Source organism: Babjeviella inositovora (assembly GCF_001661335.1).
Source record: "Babjeviella inositovora NRRL Y-12698 unplaced genomic scaffold BABINscaffold_8, whole genome shotgun sequence".
Lineage (NCBI taxonomy): Eukaryota > Fungi > Ascomycota > Pichiomycetes > Serinales > Babjeviella > Babjeviella inositovora.
Window position 1 is genome coordinate 549,647 of NW_017566845.1, and position 18,921 is coordinate 568,567.

Below are 18,921 nucleotides of genomic sequence, written 5' to 3' on the forward strand. Positions count from 1 at the left end.
CCAGCTGGTATGCAGGCCAGCTCTGGATCTCTCACATCCCACTGTATGGAAATACTAGCTTCAAAGACTCCACCTCTCAGATGCACCCTCCCCCTACCGAGACTTTTTAGCTACGCAGCCGAGATGTTGGTGTCCGTCTTTTCAAGGAGCTATACTTCCGTTTCGAAGCGAGGAGTCAGGCTTATTCACAATCTACCAACCAGATGCCCCATTTCTCTTAGTTACGAGAACTTGACCCCCAAGACCGTCACCGCTGGCGACATCTCATCCAGTCCCAACGCTCCGGTTATCTTTATCCACGGACTTTTTGGTAGTAAGCAGAACTTCAAATCAGTCGGTAAGAGCTTGTCGCGTGCGTTGGTGGCTCCTTCCTATGCCGTGGACCTCCGTAACCATGGTCTCTCTCCCCACGCGAGACCCTTCACCTATGAAGCCATGGCCAGGGATGTTGTCAGCTTGTTGGAAACTGAGTTGCAGACCACCAAGGGCGAAAACATAAAGTTTACGGTGGTGGGCCACTCTATGGGGGCCAAGGTTGCCATGCTCGTGTCATTGTTGTCTCCCCACCTTGTGGATAAGCTTGTGGTTGTGGACAACTCTCCAGTGGGGGCCAGGTTGGGGTTGAGCTTTGATCAGAACTTGAAGGCGATGCAGGAGGTGGAGAAAGCCAAAATCCCAAGCTCCAGGAAAACCTGGAGACAGGAGGCGGAGGCGATCATCGCCAAGTATGAGAAGGACCCAAACGTTAGAATGTTCTTGATGGCTAATTTGAGCAACAAGCCGCTCTCCATCGATTCTCCAATCGATTTCAACGACGGTAACGTGCATTTTCGTTTACCGGTCAACTACTTTGGCCACGGCTCGGACGGTCTCCTCAACCTTGTTGGAGACTGGCCCGCCGAAGCCGTGGCCGGCTCAAAGTTTACCCGCGGGACTTTGGTCTTGAAGGCCAAACACTCCACCTTTGTCAACGACGAGACTTTAAAGGATTTTGAAACGTACTTCCCAGGCTATTCGTACGAAGAGTTTGACTCTGGTCACTGGTTGATCACCGAAAAACCGAAACAGTTTATGGAGTCCGTGGCTGCGTTTGTTCAGGGATAAACACATACGTTATTGTCATTAAATAGAAAGATCCCCGGAGGCCCCGCGCTTACATTAATCTACGAATTTAGTAAATGCTCACCAGTCCTGTAATAGCTGCTTACTTGTTTTAGCTTGCTGTAGGCCACCCCTCATTTTTGTAAAGCTCGTCAATTAATACAAAACTAGACCCTGAACCATACGCTTTCCAAGCTTCTAGTCTAAGAAAGTTGAACTGGCAGTCCCACAAGCACGCGGTTACGCCCAAAAATTAATCACTATATCGGTAACCGTATATACACGGATATCAGCCGTCAAAGCGACTACAACAATTCGCTTGTTTCATTTTCCTCAGCGGTATCATCTGGCAGGGCATCAGAGGATGCGGTACCTGCGTTTCCGTTCAGGCTACCCGCCGATTCTTGCCTCGGCATCTCATCGTAGTTCTCGCCCCGGAAGCCGAAAGTGTGAACCCCGTCAGCGGTTCTTCGACTGGCCACACCCATTGGGAGAAGCATATCAAACGGTCTGGTCGGGATCCCCGTCGGCGATTCTCCCGGGAAAAGCATGTCCAACCGTCTACCAGGAAGTCCTACCCCTCTTTGGGGGCCTCCCATGATATCGCCGATCAATCTATCGAAAAACTGGCGCACGCGAGGAAGACCTAATCTGCTTGGAGGCGCCGTGCTCTCAGCAGACGCTGGGGTACCCTGCGTGTTGGGAACCGACAAGTCTACGGTTCTATCAGCCTCGGACGAGTTGGTACCAGGTCTACCGAGTCTAGAGAGCTCGCTCCACCGGAAAAGTCTGGATCTGATATCCGAGTTGTTCCCCTCAGTCCCTTCCACGTCACCAAGGTGGGCTCTGATCACAGACCCATCGTCATCTCTCACCGCAATCAAGTAACCCAACCCCGTTAGTCTTCGGATGTTGTCCCGTGTCAATTGATGGTTACCGTTCAACACGAGGAGATTAGGCTGCCCGCCTCTCTGGGTTAATACGTCACGGTAGTACTCGGACAAGTTGGGCAAAACCACAAAGATTGGTGGGATCACCGGGACCGCCGAGGCTTCGGAACTTTTTACAACCTGGTGGCGGCACAAGGGGCATGTAGTGTTAGCCTTCAACCACTCCGACAAACAGGACCGTCCAAAGAGATGAGAACATTCCAATTGGACGGGTTCGTGCTCGAAGGCTATTGTGCTCTCGGACAATAGCTCCTTCGCTGGCTTTTCTACTCCAGTTGCAGTCTCTACCGGTGTCTCAGAAACCGCCGTATTCACTGGCATCCCGTTGTTGGTCTTCCGTCTCTTGGTCCTCCCACCCCCCTCCGCCGTCTCCAAGTCTCTTTTCTTCGTGGTTGGAAATTCGTAATCTTCAAAGCATATCGAGCATGGTAGGCTCTGTTCTTCACTAAGTTGCTCCTGGTCCAAAACTGTAAGCTGTAGGAACTCCTCCGTGGTACAGCCTCCCTTCTTGGGGGGCTCACGGGTGACAAACGCACGAAGGGCCACACTGGTGGCAAAGGTGATCAACTCTTGCACGTTTTGCGAGGCAGGAACGTCGGGCACCGAGAGTACAAGCTGGCCTCTCCTACCATCGTTCAAACCCACATTCTCTCCCACGATATAGTTGACGGTGACAATAATTCTTCGGGCTTCCTCCGAGCTGTCGGACCCCATCGATCCGGAGGTGTTTGGTCGTGGAGCACTCGTCGCAGATGTAGCGGTTTGGGGAGCGTTCCGGGTGGCGCTCAGACTATCGTCTAAGCCGGCATTTTCGGCAGCGGCGATTCTGTCGGTGAACGCCAGAAGGATATCCTCGAGCAAAGACGCAGTGGCAGTACGCTCAGCTGTGGACGGGATCCGGTTAGAGGAAGTGGCGGTGATCGTGATCGGCACGGTGGGTTCGGCCGGGGTTGCAGCAAGAATGGATGCGGCGGAATCCTCGACCCGGTTATCCTCATCGCCAAAGAATCCGTGTCGTGAAACATCGAATGCGGGGTAGTCTATGCCTCTGGTTCCGGGTCTGATGGTTGGAGATTCGTCTGCGGCTTGGCTGCTGTTGCTTTCTTCTTCGATTAGAGATGGCTGGGACACGGGGGAAGGAAGTTGCTGTGTTGGGGGCGTGTCTTCGGGCTTGGCTGCCCTGGGAGTCCTGGAGGCCATTTCGGGGGAGTGAACCCGGGAGGAGCCTTCGGAGGATCCTACGTTGATTGGCACCGTTTCAGCGACATTTTCAGATGGCTCAGTCATTGCGCCGGTGTCATTAACGTGGGCAGAGTCGAATCGGTCTTAGCGCCGGTAAACAACAAAAAAAGGTGTGTTTCGCTAGATGTGTTTGTCTATTAAGATCAGAGATGTATCCTCTGCTTGTTAATAACTATATCTGGATGCTCAGATTATCGTGTTTAGGAAGACTGATACTGTTGACGCCCAATACCACAGATCCTCTTGCCAGATAAACGCTGGCATTGGCTGCTTACTAAAGGATCGTAGACGGTCCGTATGCCGGATGTGCGGCGCTTCCGGAGCGCTGGTCTTGTGACCCTGGGATGTCAAATTATATATAGTGGCAAAAGTATTTCTTGCTCATTATCCAGATCGGCAATGACGGATTATCTGGTTGTGTGAGGTGGCTAACTTTGCCTATAGGACTTTAACTTGGATTATTTTAGTCAGCCCGGCTAGACGGCACTGGCAGGAGAGGATTTTGCTGCGGCGGATAAAACGGCCAGCGGAACTCCGGAGAGAAAACCAGAAATGGCTGTTCAGACGAAACTGGGATATATATTTCTGTTTACTATGGACAAGGATCATGAACAAACAGTTACAGAAAGTGATAACTACTGGAAAAAATTACACACCTCAAGGTGTTCATATGCACGGATTTAGAGCTAGGTGTTTGAACAGGCAGTTCCGATAGACGAAACTACGGCTGTATGGTTAGGAGGCAAAGGTATTGGATAATAACGGGTGGGAGAATTTTATAGTGATGGCTGTGGGAGGGAGATAAAGCCAGAAATGCTTCAAATGCTAATCGACCAACGAAAAATCACATACATCATGTTGTGCGAGTTGTTACTAAGGAAATGATAAGCTTAAGCAGATGCGCCGTAAATTAGGTCGAGTGTTAGTTTAGGTACTGGGCGTGACCGCGAAGAATCGTATATCCTGATCGATGGCGGTTGAAGTCAGATCCATACACGACTAGCCTTCGAATTCAGCCACGGCTGGTTGAGATCAATTCCGCACCTTCTAGAGTAATGGCGTTGTTGGACCTACATATGATTAGAGTATATTGGATCGTTTATGAGCACTTAAGCTGAAGGTTAAAAAGATAATGAAAGTATGGAGGTTAAATGCAAGAGGTTAAAAGTGGGAGGAATTTACAAGGATAAGAAAGGGAGAACATAAACTTATAAGCATGCAACCAGGAAAGTAAGGAGAAGGAATCCTAGCATGCATAAAGGAGCCACCCGGTTAGAAGCCGTCAATGAAGAGGCACTACTCCGAGAAGACGTCGAAGATTCGCTAGAGGTGGATGTTGTGGTAGTGTCCGAGGATCTGGATCTGGTGGTGATCAGAGAAGAAACCCCGGAACGTGTGAAGCTTGCAGAAGAGCTGGTAGGGTCGGGATTAGAACTGAGATTGGAATTAGAACTGGAATTTGTGCTGGAGTTGGAATTGGAGTTGGAGCTTGAGCTGGTACTTGCACTCTCTGTGATTTGGGAGGAAACTATGTAAGAGTTTTGGTCCAGGACGGTAGAGTAGTTTGAGCTGGAATCTGCTGAAGACGATGCGACGGTGGATGATGTTTTGGCAGATGAGCTGGAGGATAAGCTGGAGGGTGGGTTGGAGGATGAGCTGGAGGATGAGCTGGAGGATGAGCTGGAGGATGAGCTGGAGGATGAGGGTGAGGGTGAGCTGGAGGATGAGCTAGAACTAGAAGCACCCCCGGATGGAATGGTAGAAACAACAGCAACAATATCCTCAGACGATGAATCAAAATTAGCACTTGCTAACGAAATTTCATAGTCGTCCAAATCAAACACCACATACGCCCCTCTGAGGAAACTGTCCCCCAAAACGGCACGGGAAGACTCCTGAATGGTAAATCCACAGGAGTTGGAGATTTTCCCATTCGTCAAAGACAACTGCATAAAGAAATTCGACACTGGGACACTGATTTTGGTCCCCGCAAACTCAAAGTCAAAGTTCTGGCCATCAAAGGCGTTGCAAAGGGCGGTGTATCCATTCAATGTACTAGAATACTCAAGGTTCAACGTTGACACAATGGTCTTGATGACATCCGCCGGGAGGAAACTCAAGGTGGAGCCACTGTCCAACAAAACAGTCGTGGAATTCGAGGTCACCACGCTGTTCTTGTAAGCAACGCTGTCCAACGTCACCTCAAGCTTGATCGGCTTGTCGTACAGACTGGCATACGAATTAACAATGGGCACGGTGACCAAGTTTCCAGAGTACTTTGAGTGATCCACCCCGCCAAACAAGATGGAGCCCTGGGACGCATTTGCGGTATTCAAGTACAAGGAATAGAGGCTCTTCTGGATCAAACCGTCCGCCTTCATCTTCATCGGCAAGTTCTGGTACATGTACCGCGTCTTGTCCCCCGAGGAGGAGTAGGTAGTTTCCAAGCCAGATAATCCGATTCCCAAAACCCCCATGGTGGAGTTTGCCTGGTCAGCGACGGCCAAGGACAAATTATCCACCACCAACGAACCGATGGTGACCCTATCATGGCCCCATGTGCCTGTCGCAAAGGTTTTATCGGCGTAGTAGATCGAAAAGTCAGTGTTGTTGCTGGTGAAGGAGGTAGAAACCGACTTGTCAAACGTTCCGTAGAGGCTGCAGTCGATCATAGAGTTGGGGTCAATGGTGACCGCCTTGTTAACGGAAAATTTTTCAAAAAATGAAACCATTTCTCTTTTGATGCTGCGGAAGGTGGTTTCCCTGCTGGTGGAGACAGACTTGGAGTACGCTTTGCCAGAGGTACCGCCTGTACAGTAGGTGTTATCGCTGCCCATGATCCAGAGATCGGAGGAGCCAGTATCCACAAGCACCCCAACCTGCTGACCGGTAGAGCCCACCGATAAAGTAGAAAGATAAAATGTGTTTTCGTTGGCAAGGTCCATGGTGGCAACTCCGTTGACGTCTCTCTTAACAATCTGCGGCTGCGCGCCCAAGATGGCCGAATCTGCGGTAGAGCCTCTATGGACGTTGAATTCTAGCTTCAACACGCCGGAATTCGAGGCGGCGGCCAGTGCCAGAAGGACTGATAAAAGAACTGGGTATGAAAGTTGCATGAGGCCGTGGAAGGAACAACTGGGTATCTATGTACGGTTCACGTAGTATCGTTATCTATAAGCTATGTTTGGGTATGTACAAGGAGCAAAGTGATAATGCAACGAGATATTGAACGTAAGTGTGGGATCACAAGCACTTTTGAATTGAAGTTTTGGGGAAAGCGTCCTATATGATAGTAAGAAAGATATCAGTGCTGCCAAGTTTGGCATGCTCATCACCAGATCCTCATCCTCCCCTGGTTAAAGTACAACAGGACAACCTCCGACATTTTTCGCTTGTAGTAACAGGTGGTGCGTCTTTCTGCGTCAGCGCCGTGTACTCTGAAACCTAAAGTGCATATCGGTGCAGGAATCAGTTCATCTCATTCCAGCCTCCACTGAGGATCGATACTATCCAAGGCAGGCCCCTTCACCAAACGATATTGCCATAACTTTAGTGCATCCTCTATTGTAGTCCTTCCATTGGGTATGAGAGAGAATTACTGGTTAGATACGAATCGCCAAATGCTTCTAAATATAGTGGTACGACTAGCCCCGGGTTAGGTATGGAACTTTTGTTGGTCTTTCCCCGATGCGGCTCAATTAACGCGCTGGCAAGTCAACGTGAGTTGGTTTTTACCCAAAAGGGAAGCTCTTTAGACGCACCAGCGATCGGATTTACGTAATCTGCGACATTACGTAGGCATTCCCCTGTTGTCACCTGGGATCAGGGGACGCGCTAGGGTGCCGAAGACCCAGCCATTCGAATAAATAATGTATCTCTCTAGGCACCAATGGCTCTACCCAATTAGCGAAGCTTCAGTAGTAGCTGGACTGGCGGATATAATATGATATCGAGATTGACTTGGTTTTCTGTCTCTGGTAATTCTGGGTATATCGTCAGATGTCAGTGGTAAAGAACGTGTCTCTATGGACGGATCAGCCACTAGGCAGCCTTGCAAGCGGCTTGAGTTTCTACACGGAACCAAGCGCATTTGTACGAGATGCGAGCTAAAATGGTTACGGCCTTTCTTCTGGTACCCTTTTGTTTATGGTTTACGCCAAGAAGCTAGCCTTCCATATCATGTCTTGTGTATGCGCTTAGTTTATTGGCATGGCTTAACTAACGCATAGTCGACTGACCTCTTCTCGTCTCTCACAGCCACCAATCTTGTAAACTTGACTCGTTAAAGTGTCTGGCGAATGGAAATTGTCTGGAAACACCCAACTCTTTTATGTGACACGGTCTTAGTCTCAGCTTAGAAACTTACGAGGGGGAGGAGCTACCGATAAGTTTCCCTTAGTGACGTCCGATCTGCCAGTATCTTTGGCTTATGTAAGTAAAAATACAGGCACTATGCTCTAAGTTGGATATTCAACTTTATGAAAATAATATCGATTGACTGGAGGAGTACGTATAATCAATCGGAGTCGATCTTATGTAGCTCCGACATTTCCTTTGGTTGGAGACCCGATTACATATACGCAAGTGTATGAGATCTAGAAGTTATTGAAAACAATTAAAAGAATTCCAGACAAACTTTAGGCCGTTGTCAATCACAGTATACCTCTCAATATCTGTCTTTCATTTCAAGCAATATGAGAGGTAACTGCAATTATACCGTCCTATTTCATCTCCAAACAGCACGATAGCTAATTACTATAAGCATGCAAACCAAGGCCACAAGGTTTGTGGAAGGCTTACTCATAGAGCTTCCTCCTTCGTAGGTAACTGAAATGGCAGCCGTTGAGAAGGTAGAAGTACGTGAGCTTGAAATCGTGGACGAAGTTATTACCCTGTCGGCGGTTGCTTGCGTGACTAAAGGGGGAACTAGTGGAAAATTCATCGAAGACTGTGGAATTATCGAGGCGGAGGGTACAGGTGTTGTTATATTACACGTATCGTTCACGCAAGATGTAATAGCTAATGCGGAGGTGTGATTGGGCTGAATGGCGGGAATGTTAACATTTATGCCCAGACTGGGGTTAGATTCAATGAGGGAGACAGCCGTAAGTGTTTCCTTAGAGAAGGTCTTGGTCTCACTGGTAGTAATCATTGAGGGTACTGACAGTACTAGGGCAGATTCTGGACAGTAGGTAGTGGTTACTGTAACGACGTTGCAATAGTTGTCAGAGCATGACATGATAGTCAAGGTTTCAGTATAGGATAAAGGGCTCGGGATGATAGATGAAGAGCTCGGGACGACGGGCTCCGGGCAGTAGGTGGTGGTCAGTGTAACGACGTTGCAATGATTTTCAAAGCATGATGTGATAGTCAAGGTTTTAGTCGAGGATAAATGTTCTGGGGTGACAGATTCTGGGCAGTAGGTAGTGGTTACTGCAACAACATCGCAATAGTTGTCAGAGCAGGAAGTAAAAGTCAAGATTTCAGTGGAATATGAAGGGCTCAGGGTGATGGCTGGCAGCTTCTCGGTAGTGGACGATGAAATGATTGTAGGGTCTTGGGCCGAAGAAACAGAGGTGGAATTTGAGTAAAACGAAGCAGTCGATAGAGCAGAAACTGAAACAGAGTCAGACGAGGACGTCGCAATGACAGTGGTAAATACAGAACTGTTATTGGAGACTTCAGACAAAGAAAATTCGGAGACGGAGGATATATCAATCAACAAAGATGTATCGGAAGTGCTGAAAGAATCGGTGGAGCTGGAAGCGGTGCTGAAAGAATCAGTGGAGCTGGAAGCGGTGCTGAAAGAATCAGTGGAGCTGGAAGCGGTGCTGAAAGAATCAGTGGAGCTGGAAGTGGTGCTGAAAGAATCAATAGAGCTCGAAGTGGTGCTGAAAGAAGAATTTGTGGAACTTGGAACGGAACCAACGGTAGAGCTAGATTTCCCTCCCTCTGGAATGGTAGATGTCACAGCTACAATATCCTCCCTGGTTGAATCAAAATCTGCCTCCGCCAAGTACACTTGGAAATCATCCAAGTCATACACGACGTAGGCACCTCTTAAGAAGCTCTCTCCCAAGACATATCTATCAGCGGCTATAACACCCATCGAACAGTTTACAGATGTTGTGCCATTCGAGTAAGTCAACGGACGAAGAAAGTTGGAGACTGGAACATTAATCGTGGTACCGGCAAACTCAAACGAAAGCTCCTGGTTGGAGTAGGCATCGCACAAACCAACATATGCCGCAGCTTCATCCCAATATGTAAGATCCCATAGTTGGATCAAATTGTCCACCACAATCTGTGGCAAGAAAGTCAACGAAGTCCCACTGTCTAATAAAGCAGTCACCTCGTCAGGCAAGGCCACCTTGTCTTTAAAGCTCACCCCCTTCAATTTGACGTCAAATGTGATTGGAACTGAATACATCAGGGGATAGATGTTTTCGAGAGGAATGGCAACCAACTCACCCGTGTATCTAGCATGGTCAACCCCACCGAACAAAACGGTACCCTGGGTAGCATTGGCGCTGTTCAAATACAATGAGTAGAGATTTTTCCCGATGTACCCGTCGCTTTTCAACTTCATAGGCAAATTATCATATTTATATGGCTGTTGGCCCGCTATTCCCCCAGAGTATGTCACTTCCAACCCCGATAAGCCAATTCCCAATACACTGACCCTCGAGTTGGAAGAATTAGCAACCACAAAGGAGAGATCATCAATCTCCAATCCATTCAAAGTGACAGTATCATGTCCCCAAGTGCCTTCTGCAAAGGTGTTGTCGCTGTAGGTGATATGGAAACTCGTACCATTGTTGCGAAAAGTGGTGGAAGCGGTTTTGTTAAAGGTGCCATATATACTACAGTCAATCTGGCTGCTTTCAGGGACGGCGGCATCTTTAGAGATATCCTGTGACTTGCTAAACAGAGATTGATAAGGGATTCGGTATTTGGAAAGAGGCAAAGTACTTCCGTGAGAACAGTACGGGTTGTCGTTACCCATGACCCACAAGTCGGAGGAGCCGGTGTCAAGAAGCACACCAACTTTCTGTTTGTTTGATCCCACTGACAATTCAGCCTTGTAGAAGGTCATCTCATTGGTGATGGTAGTGAGGACAACGCCTGTAGCCTCGTTATTGATCAATTTCGACTCAGCCACGCTGGCTGCCTCGGCGATGGAGCCTCTATCGACTGCAAAGTCCAACTTAAAAACACCGTTGACTCTGAAAGGTGCTGCCTCGCTGATAACCGATACGGCCTCTCCTCCCATTATTGAAAGCATGAGAAGAATGGAAAAACGCATCCTGGGGTAGTGTTTTGTCTGCGATATGGATACTCTTATAAAACGAATGAAATTACTCCTTGTCTAGTTCAGAAACTAGGTATTAGCAAGAGTAGGGTTAAACAGTATAAGTGAATGGTAGCTTAAAGGCACGCTGAATTAAAAGCAGTATAGGCACGGGGAAGGCACTGTTTATATACAAATCGTAGCACAAGCATGTTCCCAGTATTTGAGACAGATCAAAACTCCGTGACTAATACATTGTTCGACGCTGATTTATCGTCGTGTGAACTACGATGAGTTACATCCTCAGCTTGACGACTATATTTACATAATAGAAAGCACCTCAACGTCGCTTCAGGATCCCAATTACCGCTGCTGACGCACGGAGTCTATACTGTTGTGTTTAAACCCCTTGCATATGCACGATTTCCTAACTTGGCCTCTTTGCAGGGGACTATATCCTGCGAAGAGGCCAAGCCCTTATGGAGGCTCTAAACTACGGGCAAAAGATCCTTAATTCGTAACTCGTCTGATTTTTAAGCTCAAAGATGTTCACTGTGATCCCAAAAGAGGTGTTCCATGTATGCATTAGGAGCTAAGCTGAAGACATTACTTCAGGATTGGTATGTCCCCGAGGATAGCCTTTCCATCCAGTAGCATGTACACCGGTACCCTATCAAAAGCGTCAGACGCGAAGGCGGGAAAATATAAAGTGGACTTCGCCATAATCCTGGACTTACTATTTACAATATAGAGCATTTATTCAGACATGGAGATCCAAAAGAGAGCTCATGAACTATTCGAAAAGGTAAGTGGAAGGCCACACTGCCTGTGTTATATCGCCGGTAGGGACAACTATCCTACATTTATAAACGTGTTTCAAAATAGGAGCTATCCACCTCGTCTACGCATATACTTATTTACCACGTGCGCGTCTGAGAACAGACTGGTGCCACTTATAGGATCCGCCTTGTGTCGAGATTCGCTGGTCAACCGTTTTACCTCTGAACGTTGGGCTCCTTCGTGGATACCCCGTCACTTCTCGCAACGGTATTCCTGAGCCAATAAGATGCCTCTGCTAAACCAAAAAGGATTAAAACCTGAGCGGGTAGATGAGTTTCGTAGAGAATTCCTTTTGTATGAGCGAATAGCGTAAATAATAATTTATAGCAAATGATTGGTCCAGGTATTAAACGCAGTTTCGAGTGGGTATAATATAATGCTTGTCTTATTTTCCATTTCTTCCCGAGAGAAGACTGAACCTTTCTCCTTGCTTGTAAATCCACTGGTACTTTGAACAGATTTAAATAGGAGTGATGCAACAAAGACTCGCACTAAGAGTTCACCACATAGGACAAACAATCTTACTTGGTTCAGCAGAAACGACTCTCTAGATCCTTTGTGTTCAATATACATTGAGCTTGTGTGAGCTAACTATGCTGAACGTGGTACCAATCTGGATATGTAAAAATTCGAAGGACAAAGATATGATATGTTTAGAATGCAAAGCAATTCAAACAGTACTAATACTTTAATCTATTAAGAATATTTAATCGAGATGAATCGTTTGGGGGTATTTTATAGGATTGTTGAAGAGAGAATATCTGATATTGAATCACTTTAGTAATCAATCTGTTTCCTTTTAGTCCTTGTAAATAATCTTTGTCCATAATATGACCTGGTAGGTGTTCTGGTGTTAAGACGCCAGGTCAATCAGAAAAGGAACTGAATGCACGTAAACATGATAGCCAACGCATTAAACCCAGCAGGGATGGGTACCGGAAATGCACCGTTAGACCATGCTTCGAGAGTACTCACAGATACAGACAGAACCACCACTTGAACGGAACTTGTGGATTTTGACTCAAGATCTGTTGTCAAAGACGCATTGGACAATGGCAAGTTTCTGTGCTCAGGTGAAATGCTAGTCATCTCGGTTGAACAATCGGAACACAAGGTAGCCGTGGAGGATGCAGAAAGGCTTGATGAGGATACTACGGCATTTTCTCCATACACAAGCTCTATTTGACGCGTGTTATCTGGGATTCTTTTGTTTTCCAAAGTTTGGGTGGTGGAGGCAACTTTATCTTGATTCCTCTTCGAATGGGCCACAGTAACATGGGTAGCAACTCCAGTGGTACGGACTGTAGGGATAAACAGAGAAGGAGTTGGTGAAGCAATCTCGTCAGCAGTTGCGGTGAGAGCGTAAAACAATGATCCTATCAATTGATCGAGATTGATCTCAGGCTCGACCTGTGTGGAAGCAGGACTGACCTCGGAAGTTGGAACTGAGGCTGGAACCTGATGATCAGTATGGTGTAAGAGAGATTGAATGAATGACTCAATTAATCTGATATTAGAATGGTACAACTCTGAAGCATTTGGCCCAGTTGAGGACGAGGAAGTTATGGTAACCTGGAGACTAGTATGGGAGAACCTTACTGAAGAGGGATGGATAGAAGCCATCAGGGTGGAGGAAATAACCGAGTCCGCGCTCTCTTCCGTTATAGTTACATGATCCTTTGGCAACGTAGTTGGTTCAATGTCGGCAGGGAGTGAAGTGGAACTTGAAACTCTTTGGAGTGCGGGGCTTGGGGTTAATTTAAGCACCGTGGTTCTCCGAGGAACATGCTCGACGTTTGTGTGTACGACAGTTTCCGTGTGTACGATGAATTTCGAACGTACGACAGTTTTCGTGATAGTCACAATATTCCCATGGGCTACACTGGAAGTAGAGGTAATGGAGCTTGGGCCTCGAACCAGCGAGGAAGGTAAGGTGGTAATAAACGGCAGGGAGCTTTTGGTGGCTGCAATAGGGGCAGAGGATACCTTGGTGGACGATTCGAGACCGGAGATCTCCTGGCTGGAAGACCCCGTCGATAAACTGTATGCTTCTGGAATCAGCGTCGATAAGCTATGGGACGTAATACGTAAGGTCTCTGTAGCTTCGCTAGCCACCATGGGCAAAGAAAGGCTGGGAGCATTTTCCGTGGAACTAGCCGGAACATAAAAGCTGGTTTTACTCAGAGTTTTGAAGTTAGATAACGTACTTGAGGGCAAGATGCTTGCTTCGGCATTGGAGGATGTCTGTGGGAACACTGTAGCAGGCGGCAGCGTAGAGGGCACGGGAGCCCGGGTAGGGATAGTGGAGACAACGGGGACAATGTCTTCCTCCGCACCATCAAAGTTAGCACTGGCCAAGGAAATTTGGAAATCGTCCAAATCAAACACAACGTAGGCACCTCGTAAAAAGTCATCACCAAGGACACCGTCATCGCCCGATTCGTTAATGCGTAACCCGCAGGTTTCCAAGATTTGGCCATTGGAAGACATCAAGGGAACCATGAAATTGTAGATCGGAACATCGATGCTGGTACCAGCAAAGTCAAAGGTAAAATACTTGCTCTTGTAGATCTCACAGTTCCCAACATACATGCCGACAGCGGGTTCGTATGTGAGGCCAGCACCAGAGCCCATCTTATCCGTGAGATATTTTGGCAAACTAGACACGGTAGACCCACTGTCTAGCAAAACCGTAATTGGTCCCGTGGACAATTCAACCTCGTTTATCATAACCAGGTCCATTGAGACCTGCATACTCTGCGGCACGATGTCATAAAGGGGAGAAGTGTTCAAGATCGGAAGCGTCACGAGGGTGCCAGAGTATTTGGAGTGGTCAACCCCACCAAACAACACAGACCCTCTGGTTGCATTATTCTCGTTCAAGTACATGGAATAGAGATTTTTCTTGATAAGCCCGTTGCTCTTCATCTTCATCGGCAAGTTTTCGTACTCGTAGAGAGTGGATTCCAAGCCCGGTAACCCAATCCCCAACACTGCCACGGTAGAGTTAGATCTGTCCGCAACGGCAAATGAAAGGTCCTGGATGGTTAGCGAATCCATTGTGATTGTATCATAGCCCCATGTTCCGGTAGCAAAGGTTGTGTCAGCATACGCAATAGAGAAAGCGGTGTCGTTAGAGTGATAGCTGGTAGAGGAGCGTTTGTCAAACGTCCCGTAGATGCTGCAATCGATTTTGGACGAGTCAGGGATGATTTCTCTCTTGCTCATCGGTGCTATATCCTTCGAGGCCATGGACCAATTGCTCCGGGCGGTCCCGTTCTTGCAGTAGGGGTTGTCAACGCCCGTAATCCACAAGTCGGAGGAGCCTGTGTCGAGCAACACGCTGACGTCTTGCATGTTAGACCCGATAACCAAATCAACCATGTAAAACGAATGCTCGTTGATAATCTCCATGCTGATCACCCCGCCGATCTCACGCTTGCGAGCATATGTTTGGGCCCCGAGCTTTGCTGTATCGGCGTGTGAGCCTCTATGAATGCTGAAGTCCACCTTTACCACACCGTCGGACGATGCTATAGCGGCTTGGACAGTAGACGCTAATGCTGTTAGAATAATGGCCTTCAAAAATCTCATTCTGTTGGTCTGTATGTAAGTGGACCCCAAACAGCAATTTTGTTAGGCAATGGCGGTCTCTATATATACCTGAGGATCAACCCAGCTTCCCGAGAGGCTTTCAGGCGGACAAGCAGGCCAATGTTATCATCCGCCGCATTCGGCAACGATGAATCCCTCTTGGGCGTTTAGGGCATGCAAGTCTTAAGGGCCTCTCTTCAAGACATGGTCTGTGGGGGCGCACCCCTGCGCTGAATCATGTGCCTTAAGTCTGAAACCACGACGCATGCATTGCGCTTTAAGGGTCATTGTTTTCGACAGCGATACGTTTGCTGCTCGTGGTCTTTATCATTCCTCAGGATCCTGGTAAGAAACAACTACGCAATTAGAAAGAATTACTATTGTATATTGCGCGTTAAAGGTATCGATTTGTACTCAATCACTCATTTCTACACGTGTAAATTCGTGCAGAAATGTTTTTTAAACTTTACGCCTGCGTCGAGATCCTGGCCTGATGCATGTACACCGGAACAAAACTTTACGCGGCAGCTGGTAGTACGCAAAGGTTCGAGACTAATCCCGTCGCGTCTAGGTACTGTTTACTAAACATGCCAAGGCGATATTGTTTATACTTCCTTATTGGGTTAGACCATAAAACACTCGATATAGGCGCTGTGTGGTCTCTGTTGCGCTAAGGGCTAGCATTGGGCTAGCGCAACCTGTTCAATTTAATCAGTTAGTCCCATGCCTCACCTTCAAATTCCCATGTCTTAAAAGCTATAAAAAAAATTATAAACACATCTAGAATGTAGTGGACAACAGCACAGGCTATAAAATTCGTATACGTTACTTTAGAAGCACATGCAAATATCCGGTCCACATTCGGTCTAAATGGTACATGCGCTTAACAGGGCTCTCTCGACTCGGATCCGATTTATCACCTGTATCGAATACGCACCACGGAAATTCTCTAAAGTCCCAGCCAACGTGGCCTTTACCTTTTCCCTTAACGGATCGACCGATTCAGATATTTCCAAATCAGGGAAAAATGTAAATCTCCCAACGGGGGTTTATAGTGTCGACTCTTTGTTTCAAAATACACACTCTAAACATTCGGTATTCCAGAATCGACGAGGTGAAAGCTTGCATAAATTAATCTCAACCGTAATTACATTGTTGCCTGGTGTTTACCAAAAATTGTAGATACAGGGTTGTGATATCTAGAGATGAGTATTAAACGTCGTAAGCGACAAAAGCAAAGGTTGAAATGAGGAATAGATATGAAGGTCTACAAAATCAGCAAAAGGGCAGAACCGAAGACCGATCCCATAATGGCCAACACCCCCGGGTTGGCGATATGGCCGGCACCACTTTTGCTCAGTGAAGGGGCTTTGGTGGAGGAGGAGGAAGATCTACGGGTGGTAGAGGCGCTGCCGGCACCGGTGGCCGCGGCTGTGTTGGAGGTGCCGGTGGAGGCACCAGAGCTGGCGTCTGGAATAGTGGAGACCACCGCAACAACGTTCTCGCTGTTGGCCGACTCACCGAAGTTGGCATTGGCCAAGGAAATCTCGTAGTCGTCCAAGTCATACACCACATAGGCGGCTCTCAAGAAACTGTCGCCAAGCACCGTCTGGCTGGATTCGATCATTCCAAAGGCACAGGTGTTGCTGCTCTGGCCATTGGAGAGGACCAAGCTCATCAAAAAGTTGGAGGCAGGAACGGTGATGGTGGCACCAGAGAAGGTGAAGGTGAAGCTTTTGTTATTAAAGGAACTGCAGCTGCCGGTGTATGCCTGAACTCTGCTGTTATATGACAAACCCAAGGCAGAGACAGCAGCACTGACCACAGACGATGGGAGGTAAGATAAGGTGGACCCCGAATCCAATAACGCGATGGTAGAGGTGGACATGAGGTTGTTGCCTTCGTAAGAGACAGAGTCGAGGGTAATTTCGGTCTTCAAAGGATTGGCATAGTACTTGGCCAACGAATTGACAATCGGCACGGTGACCAAGTTCCCAACGTATTTGGAATGGTCCACGCCACCAAACAACACAGACCCGTAGGTGGCGATGCCCTGGTTGAGATACAACGAGTAGATGTTCTTCTCAATAAGCCCATCGCTCTTCATCTTCATCGGCAAGTTTTCGTACATGTACGGTTTGGATCCCGTCGTGGCAGATGAATAGGTGGTCTCCAAGCCGGCCAAACCAATCCCAAGGACCCCCATGGTCGAGTTGGACAGGTCAGCGACCGCAAAAGACAAGTTATCGACGGTCAAGGATCCAATGACAACCTTATCGTAGCCCCAGCCCCCGGTCGCAAACGTGTTGTCCGCGTACTGGATGGCAAACTTGGTGTTGTTGCTCTGGAAAGAGGTTGACGCGGACTTGTCAAAAGTCCCGTAAGTGCTGCAATCAATGGCGTTGCCTGTATCGCGTTTTTGCCTATCTGCCGGGTTGGCTTGTTTCAAGTCACGCTTAGCAGTGCCCCTGGCGCAAAACGAGTTATCACTGCCCATGATCCACAAATCGGACGAGCCAGTATCCACGAGAACTCCCACGTTCTGGCTGTTTGACCCAACAGACAAGTTGGCCATGTAGAAGGTGTTTTCATTAACAATTTGCATCGTCACCACTCCATCAGCTTCTCTCTTGGACAACTGGGCAGACGCCCCAAGCTCGGCAGAGTCGATCGACGACCCCCTGTGAACGTTGAAGTCCACCTTGAACACCCCTGGGGTAGCGACCGCGTAGGTGGGTAACGTCAACGCGACAGATAAAAGCACAGAGTTGAACTTCATAATGCAAGATCTAGTTACTGAAACAACTGTGCGATGGTAAAACTGGTTGCAGCGAGGACCCACGCGGTTTATAAGCGAAGTAATGGCCAAGACTTCCCGAGATATCGCGTTTACCAAGTACCCTCCAGCAGAAAAGTTGAAGGCGGACGGTGCGGCATATGCACAGCCTATTCCGGCACATAAGCCAAAACATTGCTTTTCCTATGTTTTTACTGCGTTAGGTTTCTGATCGGTGTCTCCTGGGGTTAGGTGCCGGGTACTTCGCCCGTTCAGGAATAATTTGATTGTGTTACGCGTGTTTCAGAGACGCGGTGGGGGGGTTGGCAAGTCGGAGAAATACGGTGATATTGCAGAAAGAGTACTGATAGTCGGGTCAAGTTAGTGTTATGACAAATTTGGAGGTAATCGTGTCTGTGGGTAGATTTTTAAAAGACCCTGGAGGGTCAAAAAAAACTTCGTAAACGTTATCAGGGCTGCTAATTCGCATCCGGGCTGTGCCAGTGGTCACAACTGCACTATTGGGTTCTACGGTACAATGGAACATATACTAAAGGAATCTCAGTTGTGATTTTTAGTGCGAAAAGCTCTAAATAAGATTAAATTCTCCAAACGATCGTACCTATACGTATCTGCCTCTAATTTTAGTAGATTTATGGGTCTTCCAGGACACCGAAAGATGTGGAAACAGGGTATTGTTCTTTTCGTCAACTATACGTTATCGCGAGTTGGGAGGGGTACTATTAGTCACTCTTCTTAGACTTACATGCCAGCACGGATGAAATGACTGACAACTGCCCTCGTGATCGACAGCGTATGTACTGCGACGTAATTCCTGCACCCCTGTCCAGTTAGATGTTAACGCTTCCACCCTGGACGTTATCGCTCTTACTTGTACTTGGGTTTACGCTAACTTCCGGGTACTGACCGTTGTCCTAAAAGCCTGGAGTGACAGGCATACCAGCGTCGCAGTTTATCTTCCTTTACCACCTTTCCTGCTGATGGCTTATCGAGTTCGAACTATGTGCACACCAGCTCCAGGAGACGCCGTAGAAATACCCACCCGAAAGTACCAAAGACTGAATTGGTAAAAGTGCTTAGTATCCTTTGATATTCCGTAATACACG

The 18,921-nt window shown here is 47.7% G+C and overlaps 6 protein-coding genes across 6 annotated transcripts; 2 read left to right on the plus strand and 4 right to left on the minus strand.

Annotated features, from left to right (window-relative positions):
• Window positions 1–123: 123 nt before the first annotated feature.
• BABINDRAFT_38070 (putative hydrolase) lies at window positions 124–1,104 on the plus strand (the record flags this gene model as incomplete). Its single annotated transcript, XM_019131851.1, has 1 exon — window positions 124–1,104. One exon carries the CDS (start codon window positions 124–126, stop codon window positions 1,102–1,104), a length of 981 nt encoding a protein of 326 aa, XP_018984496.1.
• Window positions 1,105–1,247: 143 nt separating this feature from the next.
• BABINDRAFT_149167 (uncharacterized protein) lies at window positions 1,248–2,929 on the minus strand. The gene is made up of 2 exons (XM_019127210.1): window positions 1,479–2,929; window positions 1,248–1,399 (listed from the first exon to the last, which is right to left on the minus strand). Exons 1-2 carry the CDS (start codon window positions 2,763–2,765, stop codon window positions 1,391–1,393), a joined length of 1,296 nt encoding a protein of 431 aa, XP_018984497.1. The 5' UTR covers window positions 2,766–2,929; the 3' UTR covers window positions 1,248–1,390.
• A 1,447-nt stretch (window positions 2,930–4,376) lies between these two features.
• On the minus strand, window positions 4,377–6,621 carry BABINDRAFT_162220 (pepsin-like aspartic protease). The gene has a single exon (XM_019129230.1). The coding sequence runs from the start codon at window positions 6,407–6,409 to the stop codon at window positions 4,502–4,504; it is 1,908 nt and encodes a 635-aa protein (XP_018984498.1). The 5' UTR covers window positions 6,410–6,621; the 3' UTR covers window positions 4,377–4,501.
• A 2,457-nt stretch (window positions 6,622–9,078) lies between these two features.
• Window positions 9,079–10,401, minus strand: BABINDRAFT_22088 (pepsin-like aspartic protease; the record flags this gene model as incomplete). Its single annotated transcript, XM_019131278.1, has 1 exon — window positions 9,079–10,401. A coding segment is annotated over one exon (1,323 nt), but the record flags the coding sequence as incomplete, so codon positions are not given.
• A 5,344-nt stretch (window positions 10,402–15,745) lies between these two features.
• Window positions 15,746–16,304, plus strand: BABINDRAFT_149262 (uncharacterized protein). The gene has a single exon (XM_019127213.1). It carries the CDS (start codon window positions 15,889–15,891, stop codon window positions 16,198–16,200), a length of 312 nt encoding a protein of 103 aa, XP_018984500.1. The 5' UTR covers window positions 15,746–15,888; the 3' UTR covers window positions 16,201–16,304.
• BABINDRAFT_162222 (pepsin-like aspartic protease) lies at window positions 16,112–17,906 on the minus strand. Its single transcript, XM_019129231.1, has one exon. The coding sequence runs from the start codon at window positions 17,795–17,797 to the stop codon at window positions 16,286–16,288; it is 1,512 nt and encodes a 503-aa protein (XP_018984501.1). The 5' UTR covers window positions 17,798–17,906; the 3' UTR covers window positions 16,112–16,285.
• Window positions 17,907–18,921: the final 1,015 nt, after the last annotated feature.